The 27106-nt window shown below is 39.5% G+C and overlaps 3 protein-coding genes across 3 annotated transcripts in view; 1 reads left to right on the top strand and 2 right to left on the bottom strand.

The window, feature by feature from the left end:
* Positions 1-4350: 4350 nt before the first annotated feature.
* On the top strand, positions 4351-6583 carry LOC308404526 (heat shock protein beta-1). Its single transcript, XM_080894604.1, has 4 exons — positions 4351-4831; positions 5217-5280; positions 5507-5627; positions 6069-6583. The coding sequence occupies exons 1-4, from the start codon at positions 4477-4479 to the stop codon at positions 6480-6482; spliced, it is 954 nt and encodes a 317-aa protein (XP_080750730.1). The 5' UTR covers positions 4351-4476; the 3' UTR covers positions 6483-6583.
* Positions 6584-7404: 821 nt separating this feature from the next.
* Positions 7405-19456, bottom strand: hspb8 (heat shock protein b8). The gene is made up of 3 exons (XM_080893970.1): positions 18808-19456; positions 15044-15107; positions 7405-8389 (listed from the first exon to the last, which is right to left on the bottom strand). The coding sequence occupies exons 1-3, from the start codon at positions 19250-19252 to the stop codon at positions 8215-8217; spliced, it is 684 nt and encodes a 227-aa protein (XP_080750096.1). The 5' UTR covers positions 19253-19456; the 3' UTR covers positions 7405-8214.
* Positions 19457-19635: 179 nt separating this feature from the next.
* The window catches only part of srrm4 (serine/arginine repetitive matrix 4), a 63038-nt gene continuing 55567 nt past the window's right edge, over positions 19636-27106 (bottom strand). The window contains exons 9-13 of the mRNA XM_080893969.1: positions 25833-26158; positions 25434-25628; positions 25267-25341; positions 25028-25171; positions 19636-23411 (exon numbers count right to left, since the gene is read on the bottom strand). Coding sequence (XP_080750095.1) covers positions 23141-23411; positions 25028-25171; positions 25267-25341; positions 25434-25628; positions 25833-26158 — 1011 coding nt within the window. The 3' untranslated portion in view covers positions 19636-23140. The remainder of the gene's footprint in view (positions 23412-25027; positions 25172-25266; positions 25342-25433; positions 25629-25832; positions 26159-27106) is intronic.

The following is a 27106-nucleotide window of genomic DNA, read 5'->3' as shown; positions in this document are numbered from 1 at the left end:
AGAATAGCCTTTATTGTCATTGTACAGAGTACAACGAAATTGGAGTGCCACTCCCTTGGTGCAAGTTTCAATAATAAATATAAATGTAAAATATAAAAAGTACAAAAAAAACAATTGTAAGTACTCAAACAATAGTATGTACAATATATACAGGATAGCAGCATTAATATGATGACAGTATGAATAGCAGCATAATATAATGACAGTGACGGTATGGAATAGGTTCAATTGTTTTTGTGCTTATTTACTACGGTGATAGCTCTGGGAAAGAAGCTATCCCTGAATCTGTTTGTCCTGGTTTTATGTGACCTGTACCGTCGGCCTGACGGTAATAGTTCAAACAGTTGGTTGCTGGGGTGAGAGTGGTCCTTGATGATATTGCCAGCTCTGCTGAGGTACCGAGAGTTTGCAGTGACCTCCAGGCTGGGCAGAGAGCAGCCAGTGATCTTCTGGGCTGTGTTGATGACCCTCTGCAGTACTTTCCTGTCTGCAGCTGAGCACCCTGCATACCATGTTGTTATGCCGTACGTTAGGATGCTCTCTATGGTGGCTCTGTAAAATGTCACCAGCAGCCTCTCCTCCAGGTTGTTCCTCCTGAGCACTCTCAGAAAGTGGAGACGCTGCTGGGCCTTTTTAACCACCGCTGTAGTATTTGCAGTCCAGGAGAGGTCATCAGATATCTGCACGCCCAGAAACCTCATGGAGTGTACCCTCTCCACACAGCTCCCGTGAATGTAAAGTGGGGCCGGGTCTGCTCTGCCCTTCCTGAAGTCCAAGATAAGTTCTTTAGTTTTCGTGGTGTTCAGTTGGAGGTTGTTAACTGAACACCACTCAGTCAGTCTGTTGACCTCATCTCTGTAGTCCGACTCATCCCCCCTTGAGATGAGTCCAACCACTGTGGTGTCATCCACGAACTTTATGATGGTGTTTGAGAGATGGGTAGGGGAGCAGTCGGATGTGTAGAGCGTAAACAGGAGGGGACTCAAAACACATCCTTGTGGAGACCCGGTGCTGAGTGTGATGGTGCTGGACCGGTGGGGGCCGAGTCTGACAGACTGTGGTCTATTTGTCAGGAAGTCCTTGATCCAGAGGCAGATGGGGGTGGAGAGTCCCAGGTGAGACAGTTTCTGGACCAGGATCTCCGGGATGATATGATTGAATGCTGAGCTGAAGTCCAGAAAGAGCATTCTCACATAGCTTCCTCGGTGCTCCAGGTGACTCAGCGCAGTGTGGAGCGCTATGGTGATAGCGTCCTCGGTGGAACGATTTGTCCTGTAGGCAAATTGGTGGGGGTCCAGAGTGGGAGGCAGACCGGCCCTGATGTGCTGACAGACCAGTCTCTCAAAGCACTTCATCACTACAGGCGTAAGTGCAACAGGCCTGTAGTCATTTGGGCTGGCCACAGCTGTCTTCTTGGCGATGGGGATGATGGTGGAGGTTTTGAGGCAGGGCGGGACGGTGTTTGATGACAAGGAAAGGTTGAAGGTTTTAGTGAAGACTCCGGTCAGTTCGTCAGCACATGCTCTGAGAACCTTTCCATGTATTCCATCAGGACCTGCCGCCTTCCTGGGATTCACTGACCTTAGAACACACCTCACTTGGTGCTCCCTAAGTGTTAGTGTGCCAGTGCTGGGGGCGGGTGGAAGTGGTGTGGCAGCTGAGGGCTTGGTCGTCTCAAAGCGGGCGAAGAAACGGTTTAGATCCTCAGCCAGTGAGGCATCAGTCCTAGATGTTGCCTGGTTATTGCTTCTGTAGTTGGTAATGTGATTGATCCCCTGCCACATTTTTCTGGGGTCGTTGTCAGCAAAGTGATCTGAACACAGGGATGAAGACACAAGGGGAATCTAAGAAACAATGAACTATAACAGGGCAACACAGGCAAAATAGAAATGAACTTAGATAAGCTAATGCCATGGACATTTTTGTGCCATGGACTAGTTTAATGTCAGACAATATTTTTACGGACCAGCCTTTAAGGTGTCGGGGACAAAAACAACAAAATCAAATGATACGACCAAGACAAAAACGGTGGTATTTTGTAAATATAATAATTAACTCAAATTCAGTGTGTTGTTGTGTAACTTTATTAGCAGCGTCCTCCTGAAATGCAGCAACAACATTGAGCGTAACATCCTCCTCTCTGCCCCTTAATGTTCTCTGGTCGCTATGGTGAAGCATAAATATTTCTTTCAAAATAAGACACACAACTACAACACGGGAAAAGACCCAGGGAAACCGAGTTCACGATAAAAACCCTGAAAACCATAAATTTCACTCCTTAGCCTCCACTCTCACGGCCTGGTACCAAACGACTCATGGACTAGTACCAGTCCGTAGCCCGGAGGTTGGGAACCGCTGAGCTAATGAACTTAAACATAAACCATAAACATCAAAATGTATTAAACTCAAAACGCTGGGTCAAATGACCCATGATTGTGACAAATCTTTCTTCCGTTCCTCTGATTTTTGCTTCTTACCTTTTTTATTTTGTGGAAAAGTGTAAACTAATATAATTTTTACCTTTTAAAATAAATTACCTTCCAGTTTCTGAATGTGCCTTTTCACCACCAGTATACAGTACCTGCCATGAAAAAGACATATTATTCACAGATTGCTGTTCACAGATTACTTCAGCTTTCTTTGTTTTTATCAGAGTTCATTATTTGGTTAAAGACCGCTTTAGGGAATCGCCACTCAGTTTTGTGATTATACTGGCTGTTTTGATCAAGACGTTTGAGAATATTTTATTAAATCAGCCCTCTGAATGAAATCACTCAACATTAATTAACCAGAATGTGGTTGGGAAATCAAAAGTAATTTTTCATCTAAGAACAATCAGGTGACTAACCTACCTTTTTATACCTTATAGCTTCCATATTGACAGTTCTTGAGTTTAACCTTGAATCTTAACATGCTGAATATAAAAGATTACGCTCTTCCCCTGAGTCCAATTATTTATTTCAGACATATACAAACAAAAAAAAAGGTTGGAAAACAGAGAAGACATGAACAGGAGCCACTTGAACCTCTGCCACTAATTAACAACCAGAGGAAGTGCAGAGGAGGAAGTAATCAGGAAAATTAGCTGCTGGTGTTTTGCTGAAACCTGCTTGGCTAGCAAGTGTTTCTGTACAGCTGCAAGCCCACATATTGGCTGATAATATATTTGTCCAAGAAAGAAAAAAAAAACCCTACACATGCACAAAAAAGGCAGATATACTATCACAAACAAAAAACCTCACAACTGAGAATATAATTTGATATTTTGCTGTTAAATGTTTTCTTTAAACTAACACAACGGAACCTCCATTAAATAACACCTACAAAATATATATATATATATATATATATATATATATATATATATATATATATATATAAAAATAATTCTAACAAGTCTTAAAAATTGTAGTCACCCTGCTTTGTTCTTTCCACATAACTGTTAAATTTCTTATCACTCCCACCCCAGCTAGTTTAACGAAGAGTACGAACACCCTATTGCACCATCAGTCTGTGTGTCCTTCTTTCAGCAGAGATGGAAATCTTTAATGATGTTTGAAACAAAGGAACCAATTTTTCAGGCAACTCCAGCAGCAGCAGGCAAGAATCCCAATTTAACCGCTCACAGCGTATCCTGCAGACAGAATCTGTGGGTGAGGCATCACACGAAGTGTCAGAAACATCTGTTCAATTTGCTTTGTGGTCCAGTGGACATTATGCCAAGATCTCAGGGCACACAGCTCTAAAAATGAAGCAGTGATGTGTCTGTCACACTTGATAAAAGCGGGAACAATGATAATCATTCTGAAAGTGGTGGGGAAAAGAAAAATGGAATGAAAAGGAGCTTTGTAAACTGGATACACACACATATGCCACTGAAACATTTAAAATAACAGCAAAAAGGAGCAATTTTGTCTTCTTCTGTCTTCTCACCGAGACAAACTGTTACCACTGCATGTCCTTCGAGGGTAAAAATTCAGGGGAGTTATGACTGGCTCATGACAAGACTGAGGAGTCCAGTCACTGCTGACAAAATAGAGTTCACAGGGATGTGAGAGGAACAGTCTTCAGGCGACACATGTAACATTTCAAACACAAGCCAGCCATAGCCTGCTTCTGCCTATTTGCCATCCTGCCTATAAAAGTTATAAATATAACTAATTAGTCTGCAGCCTTGTTCAGGCCAGCAAAAGGTAGCAGCCTCGTCTTCACACGCATCACCCCATGCCGATGCAGCCTTCTCATGGGATCACATGAGTGCTTAATAAGTGCTAAAATGGACAGGAGCACTATATAAACCCCCTCTGAGTTTTCTGTCTCATCACACTTTGCTTTTATCCTTCCCTTGTCCTTTAAGTAGATTTTAATTGCTGGAATTTCACTGATTTAGCCTCAGGAGTTCATAATTTACTGGCTAACTATCATCAGAAGAAATCTGCTGTGTCCTTTTTAAAATCTTCTTTCATTTCTCAAAATATGAGCGAACAGGTCAAAGCAGACACATCGTGTGGGGAGTACAGCAGGGGTGCCCCTTGGTACCCCTTGAGAAAGTGGTGGCATTTGAGCCAGCTTTTCAGTCAGGATGCTGGCCTGCCATCTTTCCTGGAGTCAGGGGATGCTCGCTGGATGGATGTGGACTGGTTGCAGAGGAGTTTGGCAGCCTGCTCCTGGCCAGGGTACATACCCGCTCCGCTGTTTGCGCCTTACATCTCTGGGTCGATGCATCATCCAAGCCAGACGATTAGTAAGTGGAGGGTCATCATGGATGTGGCTCACTTCACCCCCTCAGAGATTTCTCTCAGCATCAGAGATGGATTCCTGGAAGTCAGAGGTATAGAACATTGGCTTACATCTCTGTTAATTAAACAGCTTGAAGAGTTCACTTTATTAACATTGCTAATTACTTTTACACACAGGATAGTCTCGGGTCTTAATGAAGTATTAAAGATCTTATCTAGCTATCAAATATTATCTCAAAGAGTTATTTAAAAATACTTTTCTTATAGTTCACAGGGAAAAAAATCCTTAAAATGAAACACTGATGGAAAAAAGCTGAATGTAACAAAATTAGAAAGCTGCTTAAATAATGTGCTTGGGGAAATTAAAATCACTGCTCTGTGGCAGAAATTAATTTCCGTGTTGAGTGGTTTCTCTATGTTGCTTGATTCCTCTGTGTGTCCTCGCATTCTTCCCCATAAATGGTAATCCGTCCCCAGGGAAGCACGAGGAGAGGCCAGACGAGCATGGATTCATTGCCAGATGTTTTACAAGGAAGTACAGGTATGCAAAGTAAACACTGACAATAACCTGCAGATGATGAAATATGCAGTTTAAGCCATTTAAAACATTAGTCAGCAGCCAAGCATGCACCACTGATGGTATTTTTTCAACAGTACTCAATCTCTCAAATGTTTGCTGAACTGAACATTTAGATATTAGGTACATCTGTTTCAGTATTTACGCTTTGTATGTCATGCCACTGTAAACCTGTTTGTGTCATTATCAGGCTCCCAGTGGAGATGGATGCTACCAAAATCTCATCCACATTTTCTGTGGATGGTTTTCTGAACGTGGAAGCTCCAGTTCCCGAAACTTCTGTCCCTGCTACAATCCCCATTCCCATAAAGGTGCTGATAACTTTAAAGTTGGTTAAAGAAATACTCTATATTTTGATAACTTGCCAAGGGGTGGAAGAAAAGATCAGTACCACTGACATATTTGTCTGGCACATGTAATTCACAATGCTAGAGCGAGTGGGTGGCTTACTCAGATTAGGATGCAGACAGATGTGGAGAAATTCAACATTTCAGGAATTATCTGATGTACTATTTTTTTGTAGATGAGCCACAAAACATGACAACAGTACAATATTTACCACGCAGACATCAGAGAGGTATTGATCTTTTTGATTTGCTCCTAAGAAACGGTTCCTTTAAAATACAGATTTTTATAGACAGTTTCCTAACAATCTTTTCATATTATGTCCAGTTTAATAACTGTCTTGATTTTGCTGGTATTTAGTTTTAGTTTTAGTTTGTTTTTTTTAACATATTTATGCATAAATGCAGGTGATAGTAGAGGATAATGGAGAACCGGAGGTAAAAGATGAGAAAGAAGAAGAGAGCGGGAGAGCACCAGACCACCCAGAGTTTGCTTCCTCAGAGGATCACGGGGAAGGCTGTTCATTAGAAGTCCATAGAGATCAGGCCCAACCTGAAGGTGCCACAGTCGGGCTTCAGCAGCATGATGAGAGGATGAAAACAGAAGAGGAGACCCATGAAAAGCCAGCTGGAGATTCCCCCTCCTCAGTGCCTGAAGGTGACGAAAGCACAGACGGCCTTCAAGATTCTTCTACAAAGCCAGAAACAGTGGAAAGCCAAGAAGGCCCAGACACAGACACATCTAGCATAACTCAGCCTGGGGAACAGGTCCAGAGCCAGCAATTGGAAGCAGCAAATATACAGCAAGAGATCACTGAATAAAAACAATATAATGGTGATAAAGTAATGAAACAGCCAGCACTGCTTGCCTTGCTTAGTCTCACAGATGCATTGTAGTCATTAGATATAACAGCCTCGCTATGGGTGGAGCTCCAATAAAGCACTAGCATGTGAAAACAATAAATAATATGCTGTGTGTCATGTTATTAATGTCTTAATGGTTTTATGTTCTCACAATTATAAAATGCGTCGTTATGTGTGATTTTGAAACTGTTTATCAGCAACAAGGAATCACATTTGTAAGAATCATATTCACAATTGCCTCTGAAAATGTGTTATCAAGCTGTTTCAGCAAAGTGGTTTTGACACTAATCAGGTGCTATATGTTTGCACAGCTGTGCATTAGTCAATTCAACGTGAATTACTTGCTTAAGGGAAAAAAAAAGAAAAACTGGTGTGACTCCAGTATTGCTGCTGCCATGGCAACAGCATAATTGAAGTCCATGATTATAATACCAATAAATGCAACACTTCATGTGAGCTTACACATCGCACACAGCGGTGACTTTGGAAAGCCGAAACAGTCCAAGCCTTTTGTTGTTTCCACCGCGTGACTCCAGATTGGAAACTTTTTCAATTCAAACCGATCATCCCTCTTGATTCCAATGCACAGGGAAGATTACATTATTTTGCATCACACAACGGGCAATGGAACGGCCCCAGTCTTTTTTTTTTTTTTACACTCGCATTCAAAGGCTCTGGCAGGGCTGCCTCAATGAGTTCAGCCCATTCTGCAGCACACAGCGATGCCAGTCTCACCCAGCACTAAGCCCTCCGCTAATCTGCTGCCCAATTCCTTCTTTTATCCAACAATAACACCACAGGCTCTCTGGAGCCCTGGAACGGGTCCCTCGAGTGGCACAGTTCTCAATGTAAGACACAGATGTTAAGACACACTGGGCGATTGGCTGGACATGTTTATTGCATCAGTCAATACAAAGACATCAACAGAAAAGAAGGCAGTCTGTCCTCTCCAACAATCATGCAGCCATCATCCTTAATGCTCAAATAGAAAAGAAAATTTCAAACCATATTGCAAAATGCAGAACATTTCAGATTAAGATTTATAATGAATTGGCACTATTATATTTACAATACACTGTGAAATAATATTATATATTGTGTGCATTAATGCAGAAAATTAACCTTCTGGATACACAGAAATATAATATTACCTTTATTTCTTGTCAATTTCAATGACATCATGTTAAATAAAAAAACCTATAGAAACTGAAGGAAGGAAAGGTGAACGAAAGAACAAAAATATATGCTGGAAAGGTTGCTACACTTAAAACTTCACTTTTATATGATTTTCTTTGATTCTAAAGTTTTAAAAATTGAATTGAGCCCGACTGAAAGGAAATCAAAAAGCAGTCACATTTGGCCTTCTACAATTTTTATTAAAAACTCTGCCATGGGCAAATTGTTTACCTGAAAAGAAACAGCCAAATTATTTCATAATTACACCTGTTAATTACTTAAAAAAAGGGACTATTGGACTATTCTGGAAAATTCATAAGCATCTATTTGTTAATGGGAAAATGACACTTTTCATCATTGTCTGAGCTTGTAAAAATAGATTTTCCAACAGAAAAAACAAATGCCTGGTTTAACTTTAATCTGGACATCAAATACCTCCAGGTGTCAAACAACATGAGGCTAGAGGCAACACATTTCACATCAAACTGGTAACTGATTGTCCAGAATGATGTGTTTAGACCATAGGAGCCATCTGGGGCTTGGAGGCTTCCACCTCCTGCTTTTCACCACCTTGGGATCCCTCGTCGCTGAAAAGGTAATATGGAGGTGTCTGCCGAGCTTCGATGATGAGGACGCCCTCAGGAGACAAAGAGGCGAAGACTGTCAGGGGGTCCACGTCTGTGGGGATCCTGATGAGACAGAAGAGAAGAAAAAGTATAGTTTGATTGTTTTAATGTAATTGATTAGAAGAAGTTTACTTGGTCAGGATCATTTTTACGCTGTTGTGTGTTCAGTGTGTTTTTAAGTGTGCGTTGGAGAAAACTGAGAAGAGCAATGATGAGAAACAGCCTAGAGAAAGAGTTCACTTCCTACCTGGAGGTCATGCAAAACTCTAATGTGAGATTTCCTTGTGTAAGAACGAGTAGTGTTGAATGCTGGAGGTTTTTATTGATAACTAATCAAAACTCCTAAACAACCCTCAGTCGAATTATTTTGGCACTTTATATCTAGGTGAGACAAAAAAGGACTTGAAATGAGTCACCCTGTGCACCTTGGATAGCTTTTATTCTAACTCACAAAAAGAAACAGGAGAAATCTCCCTTCAAAAATAAGATATTCTTCAAAAATCCCCCATCTCTGTCACAGAGAGGAAAACAAACACACACACACTCGATCCAGGTGTAGCGTTCCCAGGAAACGAAGCTTCGATATCAGTTAATGAGACTGCCTTACTCGAGTCTGTCTGCAGAATTTTAACACCTGTAAATTTCTGACTGTGTATACTTTCCTAATCTGCAGCTCACATCCAGGTAACAGCTGATTTTGTGTCAAGCATTTTTTTTCTCCTGGCTGTTTGCTTTATTTTTTGACACCTCTCATACAGAAAATGTTAGATTTTCCAAAGTATAGTGGGATAATTGGTTTCCAAAACCTGCAGGAGGATAGAAAGTGTTGAGGGGAAAATAAGCCCGAGTTACTATGTGCAAGGATGTCATTGTTTAAAACTTCATATTCATATAGAATGATAGTATTCTCATCAGCTTAAAACAACATTCACACTTGGTAAGTAAGTTATTTAAATCCTATTGTAAAGAAAAAAGAAAATAGGCAGCTCATTTTTGACTGAAGGTACTCTGAAAACTGGGGGTTGGGGGAGATCTCTGTTCTTTGTCAGTGTGGCCAAATATGGTTATTGGAGGGTTTCTGTGCGGGCAGCCAAGTGTTTCAGGGAGTTAATATAAACACAAGACTGGTATGTTCAGAGGATGAGACTTGTGGCCTTCCCCTCCATTTAATTAGAGAGGACCCTCTACTGACTTACCACTCCACTGTGAAATACAAGTCAGAATACACTCAGGAACCTCACAGACGCACACAGGCTGAGAGGTCAAGTCACATCTATTAATATACGCAGCTCAGTGTGTCACTGAGCTTTAAAGTTACCTTTTAATAACAACTCTGAAGCTTGAGCTCACTAACCCATAAGTAGCAACACCAGAAAACCAAAAATGAGACCAGGCACAAAAACACAAAAATCCAGGGTTGCCAATAGAAAAACGGAACAGATGAATATAAGCAGACAATAACATGAATATCATAATACAGTATCCTGTGGTGGAATTATACTAAATTCAATTTAGATTTAGAAGACAAACAATTGGTATAAAGAGATAAAAGTGCAAGGGGAAAGGGAACGTGGAGTCAGCTGGGACAGCAAACAGAGACTCAGAGTTTTAAAGACAAACAGAACTTATGTTGCATGCTGTGTGTGTACTGGATGATATCAACACTCATGTCAAACATTTTCATTCAGCATATTCTTAAAAAAAGTGGATCTTGGGCCTGTCAACTCCCTCTAATTCAGGTAATAATTCAAAAAGGATTTCAGAAAGGTTTGTGTAAGCCAGTATTAAGTGTGCAACCTTGAATAATTTTAATAATTTTAAATGTATCTTTGCCCCTTCTGACAAAGTCAAATAACTCAGTTGGTCCATTACGTGGGACTCCAGCAGAAACCTTATCTTTCCAGCTCGGGGAGTTTATTTAACTTTGGCAAGAGTACAGTTTATCTCAAGCATTGATTCTGTAAAGCTGCCAAAAAAACTAGGCAATATGCTTCCCCCCTGCAGAGATTCGGAGACACAGAGAGACGAGTGAGACCTGGCACAGTGAGCGTGGGTGTTCATGAGGTGTGTGTGTGTAGCACATATAACCCTTTCCTCCATCCCACACACTACACATTTCAGCTAAGTCAGCCTAGCAGTATTACCGGTATTTGTCTTTTGAGAATAGAAGCAAACAGAAAAAAAGAGATTACTGAATAACAAAACATTCACACTTTCACAGACAAACAGAGCAAGGTTGTTGTTTTGCAGCTGAGCTACATGACCTCAAAGTTATCTTTGTCCCCAGGGCTGATTTAACAACATTTTTAGTTAATAACTTACAAATTTCTCAGTTTGGAGAGCAGAAGAAGTCACCCTTGAGTTCTCAGTAAGCTTAAGCTAAGCTGTCTAGTCACTTATTTATCGAGAACATGTGCTATGCCCTATACTGTATTAACTTCTTGCATTTATTCACCGCAGTTGTCTCATGTAACATTTACTAGTTTTTTGTTTTGTTTCCAGTGTTTTGTGTCACAATTGAGGACCAAGAAGCAAAACTCCTGTAATCTTTGTATCTTTTCTTACTGTTACATCTGAATGCCGTTCTGTGCTCCTTCCTTCTTGTTTTTGTTTCACAAGCCCAAGCAACAAGCAACTGTTCCTCAGTGTCACCTGATAAGCATTAAAAAAAGCAAACCCTCCGACTATCTCAATTTCCCTCAGCCAGCAGACTCTGTGGGGGTTTTGTCTCCCCACACTGAAGTATCTGTTCCTACTAAATCCTTGTCTTAATAATTGTAAAACCTGGCTTAATTCATTTGTGTACATGTCGCTACATTCTGAGGGTTGAAACAATACGCATACCCTTCTTTTTCTCTTGCCCCTTGAATCAAAACTTGTGTAATGTGATTGAGACCAATCCTCTGTTTTTTGTCTGCATCTCAAACACTCCAACGCCATCAAAGTTAAAAGTGCATTTTTACAATTTCAAAAGATGATGGAATTTTTTTTAAGCAAAAGAGTTCAAAGCACACTATGATGTAAATTTCTACCATACTTGACTTTCTGCCATTTTAATTTAATGGAAAATTCTTTTTTACAGGTCAAATTCTTTTCTCAAGCTTTGTCAAAACGGGCACATGTGGTCTTCAGAATAAGTCTCAGATGGAGTTAGATTTTTGGGGGGTATAGAAATTTGGGACAATAGAAATCAATGCCAAGTTTCTGCCAAACAGAAAGTGAGCCCATTGACATCTGGAATGTCTAGCCTTCCATGTATCCCGTCCATGTAGTCCAAACTGCATAAATTCATGGCAAAGTTTTAAGGTAGCCCCAAAATCTTTCTGTCAGCTGTATTATTATTATTTTGGGAGGAGCTAAACTGCTTCTTGGTGCAACTTCTTTGAAGTTATTATTATTATTATTATTATTACAAAAGACTTTAGGTATGAGATACCTTTTTCTCGTAACAAAGCAAGATTTAAAAAAAACAAACAAACGTTTTTTGCTGTGAATTTTTCATATTGGAGTGCAAACAGAAGCAGCAGGCAGATAAATATCTGCATTTTGTACCTTTATCTTACATTATACAGAAAGAAAGGTTTAGTTACTACCTACTTTGCAGACAAGGATGTTAAATATAAAGAATAGTTACAATTGGCTTACCCGCTGTAAAATGCAGCATACAGGCTGCTGCAAATCATAATAATCCACACAAAACTTTAGTGCCACTAAACACAGCATATGTACGAGAAGAGCCAAAATAAGAAGGTTGTAGCACTTCAAGTGACATCAACAACCAATCAAATCTCGAGACAGAAGAATGTGTCTACCATGCTAACTCTCTCTCTTCCTCCTTTTCATTCTCATATAGCCCGTGTATTTGTGTATCGAGGACAGTTATTTATATTTGACCCATTGACACCACCAGTCACTCCTGTTCTCTGTATAGTCAGCCTGTCCCGTATATTCAGCTGAGGAGCCCAGGTGTGATCTGAAGGCATTCCAATTAAAAATATTGTGATATGAACAGTGAGGGGCTTGAGCACCTGCTTATTAATTAGCCAGTATGAAATTAGTAGAACTGGACTGACGTGCCAGTGAGATGGTGATTCGCACTGACGATTATCGCTTCCGTTTGAAGTCTTTCCACTGCCCAATTAAATGGGCAAAGGCTTAGAGGCAGGCAGCATGTGGAAACTATTGTGTTGGTCATTTGGGTTGGATTAGTTACCATATGAATAGTCTCTGTAAGAGACTCCTGCTTTGCACTGATGCTGCTTTGTCTATGTAAAACCTACTTTAGGATTCTAGTCATGTTTGGTGTTTTGACTGGAGAGTTCAACATAACATTTAAAACGAGGAATGCAGAATTCACCTTGACAGGTAAAACATTCAATTATACATGCAGGACGTTTTCATGTTGTTCAACAAGCGAATACTTCTGCATGTATCTACATACTCCTCCACTTATGAACTTCGTATAACATTGGTCGAGCATTTCTTCGGCTTATCTCCCTCCAATTAGTTCTCATTGATTAAAGGCATTTTTCTCCATGATTCTCAAACTACATGAAGATCTGTGCTGTAATGGACTATTTAATATGAAAACCATGCAAGCAAGCAAGCTAACTGTCATGTTCTCAACCATTTGTCCAATTTAGCTGTTATAGGCAGAGGCGGGGTACACTTAAGACATGTCGCCCATAACTTTACATACATACAGTGGTTCATTTTCAAATCTGTAATTAGAGAAAAGGTAGAAATAAAAGTGCAGAAGAGGGACAAAAGTACCAAAGAAGACAGAAAGTCGGGATAAAACTTTAGTACAAGCTAATATTTAATACTAAATTACCTTCTATCTTTTTTTTTCTCTATGAGCCAACTATGCGTTATCTTTCTGGCTGTAGTTTTGTGGTGTTTATAGAACAATGTTTCAATCCCAGTTAAACCTGGCACAGTCAAGTAATACTGAGGCGCTTTCCACAGATTTCTGAAGGAAAGGAGGCTTTATCTTTTTTCAGAAATCAGCATTAGGGAGCTTCAGGGTCAGAAATCTGATGGATAAGTAGCTTGTGGCTTTAAAGAGCACCAGTTCTGCTTTTCTTTATTTTTATGTTCTTCACACTGTTACAATCTGTTCTTATTAAATATATCCAAAGATGAAATCACAGGTAATCCCTAAGAAGAAAAAGCTCCAGCTCCTGCTGTAAAGTCCTGGCTCTATTTTATGCAACACAAAAGATATCTGTAATAAATATTTATCTGAGGAATGCAGCTCTGACTGTGAGCACAGAAGCCCCACTCACCTCCTGTTCAATCCTGCGGTAAATGAGGCGCAGCCAATCAGAAGAAAAATGGCTTAAAGGCAGGTTACTTTAAAGGGAAATGAACTTGTTTTAAACAGTAAACTGGGGGAGCGACACTTACACCCACTAAATGGTAAATATAAAATGTGGAGTTTCTGTTTAATTATTTCCTGTTTTATTTTGGAATCATTGATACTTGTCTCTTGCTGTCACTTTTGTTTTCTCTATGTAGTATCCCTCCTTGTGTTAGTGTCACCTGTGCTGTATTTGTTATTTCCTTTATATTTTGAAATTTCTGGTTGCCAGGTAGTTCCACTCCCATGCTTTCTTCTGTTTCACACCCTTTTTGTGCCACGCATGTGTTCAGCCAGTAAATAGTCTCATCAGTGTGCATAAATGCAGATGAAGTTGTCACATTGTTCCAGACAATAGGTCTTAATTTTTAGTGTCTTAGTCTTCCTGAGATTTTTCTTGTTTCTTTGTGCCCAGCCTTCTGTTTTTGGACTTTGACTTTTGACTGATCTACAATACTGTTTGTCTTGCTGCCTGCTCCATTTTGCATGATGCCTGTTTTTGGATTGAAGATTTGATTTTGACTTTGCATTATATCCTGGGCTTGGTTCTCCCTCGTGTGGAATTGGAAGTGAGCGTAACATTTCGTTTAAAACTATAAGATTTTTGTGCTTCCTTCTTGTGTTTGAGCTGTCAGTGGTTCATTCAAGGAGTGACTGTAATATGTAAATAAGTAAAAGCCAGAAAAAAATATTTTGTGTACGAGAGTTTTGTTCTATTATTTTGTCCACTGGTTACTGACCACCCTATCTTTGCAATTGATTTGTTGTGTAAGTTTCATTTCAAGCTTATTTACACAATGCCAATCCACAACAACAGCTATTTCTTACATTATAAAACAGAGAGCTTAATTTACACAGTAAATTGCAGAAAGGTACGAGTAAGTTTTTGCCAGTGCAAAAACATCACTATGCTAATAATTCTATTTGTCCAAAGTCATTAAAGAAAATTGTCCCATAATCATAACAGCTAACAACAAACAGCTTTGCTGTAAACATTGCACTGGGCTGTATTAGTAAGTATAATGTCTAAAATGCAATGCATTTCACTTTCACATATTCTATAGTCATTATTTGTTGTGAAATATTTCAAAATGCTTTTTATTTTCATTTAGATGATTCCAGTTTATAGCTCCTGAAAAGCAGAAATCCATATCTCAAATTATTAGAATTATTTCTAAGATAAAAATCTGGGGTTCAGGTCAGGAGAGTTCTCTGTATCATAACAATATTTACATTTTATGACATGCACTAGTATGTGGCCATATATAATGAAAACTGGAGCCTTTTTCCATCCATTATGAGCACCAGCACAGGAAAACAAAATGATAATGGTGCAGCTCAAGAATTATACTTACTGTATCTTCTTTGTGAAATTCTTTGTCACTATTCCACCTTCTTCCTGTTTCTCTTCGTGCTTTCCTGTTTGGGAAAAGGAGTGAACACAACTTCAGAAATGATGTAGTCTGACGTTGCGCAATGATTAGGCAAGGTCATGCATTATAAATGTCTCTGTCACCAGTTCAAATGGACACAGCTCATAAAGAGTCCACCCATCACCTTTGACTTCTTAGATCTTTAGTATGGTGTAAATAAAAAAAGGTGTTGATATAACTGAGCTCAAAGCTTGGCACACATCGTGCAGTTTTCCATTGCTCATTCCTTCCAGAATGTTTGCTTTGTGATTGCAATGAACTTGTTGACATGATTTCTCTTTCTTCCTCTTTAGCTGTTTCCTAAAATGATTCCCCAGCAGAGAGACTAATGTTAGAGAGAACATATAACCCTAAAAAGCACCTCTTCCATCTTCTCCTTCACTGTTTATGGCCAGTCTGTTTGTCAGCCTTAGCAAGCAGCTGCTCCTGGACTGCTAAATGTCAATGCCGCTGCCAGCAGCATGGCCTGCCCCACCCCTCGACCCCTTTGTATACCCGACAGGCTCGACTATGTCCTATCCTATACCCCCGCAGTGACGTTTCTAGCTGCTCAAAGTGCTGGACTCCAGAGATCGAGGCTAGAACATGTGATGCTCTGGAGAGAAGTGAGCTACGATCAGCAGTGATGTCATGGGATAATTATGAAAACTTCATCCTGACTTAAGAAGTACAATCGGTCCCCTGATTAAAGATTTAGTCAGGGGAGTAGTCCAACAAGGCCCTCATTTATGTGTTTCTTACGACAGAGATTATAGATTCCAGATGTGTAATACATCATGTTCTTGGAGGAGAGTGGTGTTTTTATGTAACAGATACAATTTTCTGTCAATACAAATATCAAGAGCTTGGGTGTAGTTTTCTTATTTGCAGATAGAGGATACAGCTTTTTGTGCTACTTATGAAGAAATTTTATGAAACATCTGATAGGATAAGATAATGACGTTATACTTTTCGAGCCATTACTCAGTGCCATAATTTAGTAACACTAGGAGAAATTAGGTAAACTTGACAGACACACAAAACGCAGTAATTTAGACTTTTCTATGAGCTGGTTGCAGGAATCGACTGTGCTGAGGTAATTTTATTGTGTCAAGGTCAATGCATATTGTATGTAGTTTAAGGTTGGCCAATCTAATCAAATGCAGATCAGACCACAGGTCACAGTACTAATTTAGAGCTCTATTTAACAATGTTTCTCACATTATTCATTTTAGTCTCGGTTCTTCAGTATGTTTAGTGTATTTCTTGTTTACTTACTATTAAGTATTATTGAGTATATACTCATATATTAATATTCCATTAGAGCAGATTTGATCAAAAAGACTTTTTCCGTGCCTTCCAAATCATGAAATATAAGCAAATGTCCTTTGCATGGGTGATTTAATTTACTGCTGTATAATCTGTAAAAGTTAGAGCTATGATTTCATAGCTCTTTGCAACATTAATGTTATTATACAGTAACTCACTCATTTAAATTGTAATGAGTCTTTTAGTTTGCAATATAAGAAGCACGGCCACTTTGACTGATAGGTGGAGCCTAACAAAGGGAACTGTAGTTAGACGCTGCCTACAAGGCTCCAGCCAAGCCAATTCAAGCCTTTTGTAGCATTTTTTACATAAGTATCTGAAAAATGACAAGCCTTACTATGTGGCTACAGATGCTCTAAAAAGTCTGTTTTCCCATTTTAGTGTGTGACATTTTTTGTGTGTCACTACTTGCACTAATACAGCAAAGCATCCTGCTAACAAAAACAGGCAAATTAGCAGATAAAATAAAAAAAATTCTTATCTCAAATTGGGCAAAGCCTTTTAATAAGTTCTACATATTATGGATTAATTAATAATTATTAATATTAAGAATCTATTACCAACTTAGTCGTCCAATCTATCATATAAGTACGGTCACTTACTTATACGGCCACCAATAATAATCGTAAAATGCTAAAAATCTGGATTAAATTATGGGACTTCACAAGCCAATGTTCATCTCTTTTCTCTTGAACTTCTCTTGAGCAACCAACAACAAGGAGATATAAATAGAAACTAATTTTAGGCATTTGAACAAAACACATGTGCTGACATTTTCTTGCTGGGGACACGCGATCTCTCCCTTATGCGTTGCATTTCAGGTTTCAGTGAATCTGATGGACTGCAAAGTTGCTTGGAGTTACTTTACAGACCACCAGTGTGGGTCTCTAAGACCAGATATTCTAATTTAACTCAAATATAAAAAACCCCCCAAAGATCTGCGTTAAAATGCAGCTACACTGTACTTTTCCAGACAATATTTGTGTTCAGCTTGGCTTTCTTTTAATCTTTGCCTCCTCTTTCAGTAAACTTTGAACATGCTTACATGTTAAAAAGACTAGTTCATTCATGTACTGAACACCTCTAACTTGCTTGTATTACATTCACAGTCACACTTCTTGATCACGATGAGTCACCATGACAGACAGCCCCAACATGGCGCTGAGTGAATGACCCAACTGGCATACCAACAATGTGTTTAAAAAAAAGCCTCGGAGCTGTGGGGCCGCTGTCCTCTGTGGCCTCCTCAGTCCTGGGTATCCCTGGAATTCAGCTGTCTCTTGAAACACTGAGTTAAGAAAGCAATTTGTAGAACTCACTCCAGTAATCAGTGACTGAGGAGGAACGTGACAACATCAGAGACACAACCTACCCGAGAACTGTGGGTAAAAGTGAGGCCCTATTTCCAGAACATTCTCTCTCTGGTGTTTAGTGACAGTGAGCAACTCTTCTTATTGTAAACAGAGACTGTTGTCATGGCCTTGCCTTAAATCTAAATTGAGCTCATGGGTGGCTGTGGGAGTGATTCTCCAAGAATCCAAAACAGGTGCCTGAGCTTGAGGATCTGCCTGCCTTGAAGTCCCAGTCACCCAAATCTGTCCCACTCTTCCATATCGAGACTCATTAATTCTGAGGCCATATCATACCACTGAGGCTTTTTCACTGTACTGTGTCAGTCATGGTGCTGAAGGGAAAGATCAGATATTTCATGACCAGATTACAAAAAGGAATTTCAGATATACTGTCTTTAAGTTTTCTTTAAACTGAATACTGATTTTCTCTTTGATTTGGTTGCATTGCTATGACTTTACATGATGCTTGGTCTTTACAAATAAAAACACTTTGCATAGTCTCATGAAACCCTGGAATGTTAAATTAGTAGATGAACAGGCATGCTTTTACTTCATTTTAAACATGCAAGAATGATTTGCTGTACTTCAACTGTAAGCATCTATACAACACAAGAAATGAAAGTTATAATGGAAAAAAAATAAAATAATTTCTCTTAAAGAAGACAGTATTACTTCAGGCTGCTAGTGGCAGGTGTACTTATGAAGATATGTGCTTTCACAAGTACATGGCACTCTATTTGTGATATTTATATTTAATAATAGGCTTTAAACATAACGTTTTGACCTGCTAATTCAGGTCTAAAGGAATTTAGAAGCATGTTATTAAATGTGTCATATAAATAGAACTGACTACCACAGTGATATACTGCATTTTGATATCAGCGTGTCATTGATGAGACATCAAATTTCCCCAGAAGGTTTTTTTTTTTTTTTTTAAATGATTCATTTAAAGCTGTTATCCTCATTGAACTTCTTCTTCCAGGAAAAGCGTCTAATTTTCATTTCTCCAATCATACTCCAACTCACCTGACACTTCTACAAATCCGTCTCTCGTTTTTACGTGCAACTCTTCTGGTTTGAAGCTGTGGACGTTCACGCAGACTTTCCAGGGTTCCCCACAAGTAGTGGTGGGTGAACTCCGGGAGGAGGGCTCGCCGTATCTGCTGGTATACAGCTGGGGGCCTCCCGTGGTCTGACGCGGGGGAAAACCTGTGCGTAAACTGCTGCTAAAGGGCGAGGAGCTGAGACGCGTGCTTAGCCGGCCCGGACGAGCCCACCCCGGCCAGTCCATCGACAGATCATCGGGGAAAGGTGGCATCCCAAATTCATCTTCCATAAACCGAGACGCTAACTGATCCCTGAAAGGAGACTGGTCTCTGAATGGAGACTGATCAATGAATGGCGATTCTCCAAATGGATCTCTGGGAAACCTCTGTCGGTTTCCCGTCGTGTAAAAGTCTCCCTCTGCCATATCCACTTGAGTTCAAATCCAGTAATGAAGTTCTGGTATTGGTGCAAAATGAAAAAAATAAAAATAAAAAGTGACTCTCTCTCTATGAGGAAAACTTTATATTGTTTGGGTTAGGCACATCACCATTACTCAATAAGACATTTGTTGATCCAAAAACAAACTTCGAAGTGGTCTCCGAGTTTCTTGAACTGATCTCATTTCTTCTGGCGCTTGATTTTATACCTCGTAGCAGATGAGTCTGCACTGAACAAGTGTCCGGAAAGTGCTGGGAGGATCTGGAGAAAGCGCGCTGTAAAAAATATCCATTAAAGTAGTAATACCAAATCTTAAAATCACAAGACAAAAACACTGTAACAAAACACAATGATTTTCTATTCGCAATATTTATGCTTTTTAGAATTTGTTTTAGCATTCACATACGCGTTCAGGCGTAAGTTAAGAAAAAATATGGCTTGTTGATGTGACGATTTTCTTTTACAGTGGGCGCGCAACAGCTGATCAAGGCCAAGCCTACTCTTTACCAAACTAAGTTGCAGAGGCCACATGTCACTCATGCAGTTTGAGCTCCCTGGTGACTCACAGACTTTTTAATAGAAAGTAACGCAGAGCTTCGCGTCAAACGCACTGATGTCACGGTACAGATAAAACAAAACAGCTAAGAGCTCGACTTGTGATTATGAAATCTGTTTACTGATCCGAGCGTATTGATTTTTTTTTCTTTTTGAACGTAAAACAAGACTGCAATCATCATCATTCAGAACACGATTTTATATAGCTTTTTCTGAACACAGTCAAAAGGAAATTTCATGGGGTCATAGAGGGGGCGATTCAATTTCAAGGTGACATTACAATGTAGAGTTCACACTGACGCAAGATAAAACGTGACAGTATGAAAAATATGCTTTTTCGGTATGCTCGTTCATGTGAAAAACGGGGAGAATATGCATAATTTTACAATAACATAGAATCACTATCGCTATATGAGCTTGTTATTGAAATTCTTAAAATAGCAAAATACATGATCAAAGGGACCTTAAGCACAAAGACAGCTAGAGTCTGTTGACTGATGCATATCGTCTTCTTTTTCCTCTTAAACTGGTTGATACATTTTATCTATAACATCCAAGGAGGCTCCAATCACATTCTCTAAACAAAATAGTCACACCCTTCGTATAATTTATACAATGCAGATGCATATTTACACCACATATACAAAATAATTTTGCACAAGAACTGATGTAAACTTTACATTGAGAAATGGGGGGGGGGGGGGGGGGGGGGGCATTGCCCTGGGTGCCCATCTAGAAAAATCTGTCAACTTGACTGCACAAATCTTCCCATGGCTCCTAGTCAACACTGCTTGTCACGAGTCATCATCAGTTTATAGTTTATGAATGAGTTCTGTGCCAAGTTCCTTCCTCTTCCTGCCTCATATTTCCCTCATTCCTCCAATTTAGATGACATTCAGGGAAATAAGCTGAGAGTATTGAGTGCATAGAGAGCAGTCTGTCAGGCCTGGAGCAGTTACGCAGACAGGATGATGGATTTGAAATGATTGAGAAATATAACTCTTAATCATAAGCCAAGGCAGCTTCAAACTTTTTTTTTGCAGATTGAAACTATGGAGTTGGATCACCCTCAAAATTAACTTTGAAGAAATCTTTTGATACCTTAGGAGATGCAAACGCGAAATGAGAACATTGCCACGCTCATGTCTGTGACATAGTGATCAGCTGCTGGTTAGCAGGAAATAGGTATGTGATTCTATCCAAAGGCAACACATTCAACCTACTACAAGCTTTAATACCCACTAATTAACAGTTTTCTTTGTTTTGCAGTAACCTTGGAGTGCATAGCTTTACTTCAGTCAGGCCACAGACTCAAGCTCAGACACAATCCCAGCAAATGCACTGATCTCTTTGCCAGCCCACATCAGCCTTATCTGACACCTTTCAACACATCCAATTAGCTTACAGAATGTTTAACTTGTTTTAGTCTGTGCACATTTGCTGCATACCTGCAAGCTACTTTGCAACCCACCCTAGCTCCTCCTCTCATGCTGTTTCTGACTAATCAGTGTCACCCCTAATGTGAACCCTGTTGTGTGCTTCTGGTCTCATCTTTTTCTGTTTTGACACAAAAAGACAGCGAGTTCCCAGAACAGAGTCGTGCCTAGAAATATAAATTACTGCAGATGGAAAGTTTTCTTTTGATCATTTGCTAGTTTTTAAAAATGTGAATTACTGTATAAAATGTAAGTTGGTAATTAGCAGGCTTCAACTATGGTGAAAAATTTGTTACCTTTGGTTAGTTTGGCTTTCCAGTGTTTTTAATAAGTTAGGCTCTATCTTCTAGCTGTGGTGTTATATTTAGGAAACAGACTTGAGCGTGGTATTGATCTTTAAACTCTTGACAAGAAAGCAGATGAGCATATTTTACAAGAATGTCATATTTGTGCTTTAAAAATACACAAAAGATAAAAAGCTTAGACAGTGAGGATAATATTCCACCATTTCATCCAGTCTGTGTTGAACAATATGTATGAGCCGGATTATAATTTACAACAAAATCAGTTACAGCAGTGTCATAAAAACTACAAAGTGACAGTGTTGCATAGAAAGACTGACTACTACTGGGAGTTACAATGAAACAATAAATATTAGACAAGTAATAAATATGTATAGTGCTGTACAACTCAAAACTAGACCTTCTGTTGAGTAACAACTCAAAAATATAATGGTTTATGGGTTTATTCCAGTGGTGCAGCAAGAACACAATTTTCCAAATAAACTGGGAATGTGTGCTGTTTGCAAATTTAGACTAATTTTCAGCAAAGTACAGCTTTTCTCTGTGCCTAATTAAAAAAAACGACCTAGCAAATAAAGTCAGAGACTATTCCCTACATGAACATAGCTACAAATGTGATCTGCTTTGGAGCACAAAAAAAGTTCATCATCTTATATTTAAAACATCCTTTTCTCAAAACAAATTCATCAGATGTTTTGTCAAAAGAATCTCCCCTTGTTTCGATCGCTCTCTGTTATACTACATGGACTGACATTTCAATTGTTTTCCACTTGATCAGAGGATGAATTAATTTGACATTTGAGCTGACAGCCAGTTTGCTTGCTGTCAGGAGGCGGAAACATGTTTGTCCTCCACCTTGTGAAGTGTTGAGATCAGAGCGACAAACCCTCTCTTTATTCCTGATAACAATCCCTGTGAAATCATTTGTAAGTGGATCAAACGGCTCAAATGTTACCTCTATGCTTCATCTATTAGTGCAAAAACTAGGACACAGGTATGCTAAATGCTTGATGTCATGTTAAACATTAGTTACATGTTAACCATATGCACTGTGCACTTGCATATGGCTAAAACATATATTGCAATTCAAAATCAAAATGGGAATGAGGTAATTTCAGTGCTTGTTGAACCCATTACTAAGCTGCATTATGTGCCATAAATTATGAAATAAATAACAGCCTGTTAAAGCATTTGCAAAAATAAATTAAAGTGAAATGTACAGACATCTGGAAAGAAATATATAGAACAGGGATGTTAGGTGACTAAATTCATTAATAATGTTTCTTATATGCAGCTTGCATTGTAAATATCTAGGAGATGAACAGTCTCAGGCCATTGTGAGTGCAGATGCAAAGGATGCAATACAAAAACAAAAGAGACAAAAAGACATTCGGTCTCCTAGCTGTCTGTGGGCAGAGTGAACAAGACTGCTTCAATGGTGGTTGGCCCACTGCTAGGACATTTCCACTCAAGCATCAAAGCTGAGCACTGAGACACACACAGTTGATTGCACTGACAGCCTCTGTCCTCGTTCTCAACGGGAACCACAACTGCAGATTTGGTCTCCTAATGTTGAGAAACCTAGTGCCTGGTTTTGTTCCGTTTGTTCAACGAACCACGGCTCCGGCTGCGACTGCGGCTCCCAAAGACTGAGTTCCACGATGAACTGCGGCTGTAGCTCCGGTAGGAGGAGTAGCTGTGGCTCTGGCTCCTGCTCCTGCTGCGGCTGATGCTGTACAGAGGGCTGCGGCTGCGGCTGCGAGTGAAGAGGCTGCTCCAGGATGACACGCTGGTGCACCGACTGCTAGAGGATGGGCTTGGTCGGAAGTAAGGAATGGGTCGCTTCCTGGCACTAATGAGAGCAAAAAATATAAGTGATGTAACAAGGTAAACAAAACATTGTGTCTCTTTAATCTCCCAACTTCACTAACCCCCATCTGAGACATTCAGACTTCAGCGGAAAGCCAGTATCATCATCAAGGACCCATTGCACCCTGGACACTCGCTTCCCCCCCATTCCCTTTGGTAAATGCTACAGCTCCATCAGGTCAAAGACAAACAGACTCAATAGGAGCGTCTACCCATGCTTCTACCCAACATGCCCTACCTCCACCCTAATTGAAAGTTAACTGTGCTGTCAACACTCATGGACACTTGCACTCTACTTATCTATATACAGTATTCATTACAGCATTTATTTATTAACAGTACTCATTACAGTATAATACAATCAACATTCCTACCTCTATTTATATAACTGTACAGTAGCAGCCAGCATTCCTACCCCTGTGCAATACCACCAATCACATCGCACCTTATACTGCACTGATCCTACTCCTTACACTGTAGATATATTCATATGTTTTGTTTCTGTATATAATGTGTGCATTACCTCTTAAGCTTATTTTTATCTTTATTTATCTCATTCTCCTATCCAAATAATGTGGAATGTAAAAACCTACAGCTGCAAATGAAGAGATGCCAAACTGTGTTTCATTGTTCTGGTAACAGTGACAATGAAGATCTAAATGATCTTATGTCATCTTAATAACCCAGAAGATAATTTGTAATTGTTGTGTATACAGTTTGATGTGTTGCCCCTAGTGGCCAAAAGCTAACATGCTTAAGGTCAGCAGAATGACTGAAACCCAAGATAACTGGGTCTTCATTATTTATTGTCCCACTATGTTCACATGGTACTCAAGCATGGACTAACCTAGACTTGATAAAGTGATGTAGAGACAAGACATAACCGAACCATAACTTTATTCATAATTTAAAAAACAAACAAACATTTATTTGTATTGGCAGCCCACCATGTGCCTCCACCTAGACTCAGTCACCCTGTAGGCACTGTATCCACATCATTTTCCAGTGCTGACCAAACCCTTATAATCCTTTGGTTATAGCATTTGTTATGTGTTCAGACCATAATAACAGTCTCTCATTGATTTCTACATGGGCACACTTTTAAAAATTTTAATTAAAATCTTCAAAAATATGGAAATCTTATATGATCGTCACCAACTCATTCACTGCAGGGATAGGAGTGTCCAAAACATTCATAGCCTTTAAAACAATGAAACGATAACTAAACACTATTAACATTTAGTTATAATAATTACATTGTGCTATTTCTGTGGCTGTTTCTGAGTGTCTTTTTTCTCCAAGTAAAAGAAGTGTCATGTTAAAGTCATGGTCAACTTTCTCCTTTCTTTTAAATTTCAGATTTCCTTCTGTCACCATCTGTTTCTTTAGCCCCTGTGGTGGCTTCTGAGCCAACACTTGTCTCATCCTCAGGCTAAATGCCATTTCAAGGTACATAGCTCATCAACACGGGTGAAAGATTTCAGGTTGGGAACTTGTCCAACCGAGGGGGTGGAGGGTGGGACCAGCAGTACATTTTTGCTGCCTTTAGGCATAAAACTGTACATTGTACTATAAATAACCAGGCCAGTAGAGCTGTACCTTGTGATTCGCCGTGCTTCCAGATGGCTTGGTGAGTCTCTCCTCCTTTTCTTCATAGGAGAGTAGGATTTGCGTCTTCGCCTTTTCCCACTAACTTTATGTGTATGCTTCGCATCTGTCTCTCTGGAGCTAGCTGTTCTTTTTCTGTCTCGCAGAAAAACAACAATGTCAATATATGTTTATTCCCATGCATTGCAAATGAGGACTCATTAGTATTTGAAACATGTAGTGAAGTTCACCTGTCGGGACTGTATCTCGAGTAGCTTCCTCTTCGCCTCAGATCAGCTGAATTACTCATTGAGCGTGAATATGAGCTACAGTGACAAAATGAGGAAACATTCTATTGAAGATTACTGACATTTCTGCAAAATAAAATAACAAGTGACGTACTATGGAAACATAAAACCTGCAAGATGAAAGCGAGGGGCTTCGAGAGTAGCGTCCAGAGTATCTGGAACTCCCTGAGGATCTGCTCCTGCTCCTGCTGCTAGATGACCGGGTTTTTGGTCGCCCTTGAGACAAGTCGCTCCTCCTCTCTGAGCAGCTTGATGTCTTTGGGGATCTCACAACCTCTAGCCGACACCCCAAGGTTATCTGCTCTCTTTAAAAGAAATACATTAAGATGTTTCACAACTTTGAGTGAAGAAACCAACTGTGTATCCAAGGTTGGGTTTAAATAAATGCTTCCCTTTATTCTCCACTCATCAGATTAAAGATTCAAAGGAGGAAACAGAGCATATAAACAGCAGCTAAACAAGCTTGAATTCATTCAGATGGATGATTTATTGAGAACAAAAAAAATTACCTCTTGCCATTTCCACTGAAAAGGGTTGCAGACAAACCGTCTTCCCCGTAAGGTTTGCACAAGGAAGCATAGCTGGTCACAGAGTTTCCTGAATCAGAGACATTGTCTCTCTCAGTGAACTTTAGCTTCCCTGGCGAGGCCACACGTTGACAGCTGTTGCTCTTGTTGTCAAGAGTGACACTCCCCTGAGAAACACCAGTTTTGCTCGATGGCGGCGAAGATGTGTCATTCCCAGAATCGTAATCATGTGGACCTACAGTCTGGCTCGTTAAATGCTGAGACCCATTTCCATGTAAAATCTCACTTGCAGGTTTTGACGACAAAGTCTGCAAAGAGACAAACAGGCTGCAGCTTAAAGCCAGGTGTGAACTGATACATGAAACCTGCTACCTGCTTTGATGCACTGTGAATACTCTAGTACAAAGGCACATATTCCCTTGAAAATACAGTGAAGAGATTTCTTTCTTTTTTCTTGGGACAGAAAGCTTTGAAAGATAAAGACATGCAAATTTGAAGCATGCGATTAACCTCGAAAGAAAGTCTGAACTCAACTAAAGTCAAAGAAATCAACAAGAAAACAGTTTTTAAGGAAAGTCTAAACTAAAACAATTATATGAAAGGAACAACAAAAAGCAGAAAAGAAAGAGAAAAACTATGTGTGAAAAGATCTACTGGCTCTACCTCGAGTAAAGAGAAGAAGAGTAAATAATAGACCCCATTGAAAAGCCTCATTTAAAGAACACTGAACAAACATCACAAAAATGGGTATTATGTAGAAATGAAAAGGATTGCAGACAAAGAGGGATCCCATCAGTCTAACTAAGAAAGCCCTCAGAAAAGGACAGATGACTGTGCTCTTTCTCCTGTAAGAAGTAAATAATTAGCCTGCACCGACCTACAAGTAAATCCCTAAATCTGCTGATAACATCCACTTACCAATCAAGATTTCCTCCTTAAGTAGGTAAGGTGTAAAAAAAAAGGGAAGAGCGGGCAACATAAGTGCATCATTAGAGTCGTAAATTGCAAGAAAAAGACAATAACCCTCTCTTCAAAACCCAGAGCTAGTTAGCCTTATATCGGCACTTTTTTTTGTTTCTTCAGTGTTGTTTTAAAGTTTTGGAGAGCGAAACTAGTTACCTTTTTGATTAACTGACCTCTCAATTTCAAATTTTAGTTTTTCCTTAATTGCAAAAAGTCCACAGATGGATAAAAGTAGTGACCTCTTAACAGTGACAGTTAACTAAGCTTTGATTCTGACTCCAAAACACGTGTAA

Source organism: Rhamphochromis sp. 'chilingali' (genome assembly GCF_963969265.1).
Source record: "Rhamphochromis sp. 'chilingali' genome assembly, chromosome: 10".
Lineage (NCBI taxonomy): Eukaryota > Metazoa > Chordata > Actinopteri > Cichliformes > Cichlidae > Rhamphochromis > Rhamphochromis sp. 'chilingali'.
This window is presented reverse-complemented; position numbering and strand designations above follow the sequence as displayed.

Coding starts and splice junctions, on each gene's coding strand:
- LOC308404526 (XM_080894604.1), top strand. CDS start 4,477: ATGAGCGAACAGGTCAAAGCAGACACATCGTGTGGGGAGTACAGCAGG. Junction 4,832..5,216: donor TGGATTCCTGGAAGTCAGAG/GTATAGAACATT, acceptor ATCCGTCCCCAG/GGAAGCACGAGGAGAGGCCA. Junction 5,628..6,068: donor CAATCCCCATTCCCATAAAG/GTGCTGATAACT, acceptor GCATAAATGCAG/GTGATAGTAGAGGATAATGG.
- hspb8 (XM_080893970.1), bottom strand. CDS start 19,252: ATGGCAGAGGGAGACTTTTACACGACGGGAAACCGACAGAGGTTTCCC. Junction 15,108..18,807: donor CGGATTTGTAGAAGTGTCAG/GTGAGTTGGAGT, acceptor TTTCCCAAACAG/GAAAGCACGAAGAGAAACAG. Junction 8,390..15,043: donor AATTTCACAAAGAAGATACA/GTAAGTATAATT, acceptor CTGTCTCATCAG/GATCCCCACAGACGTGGACC.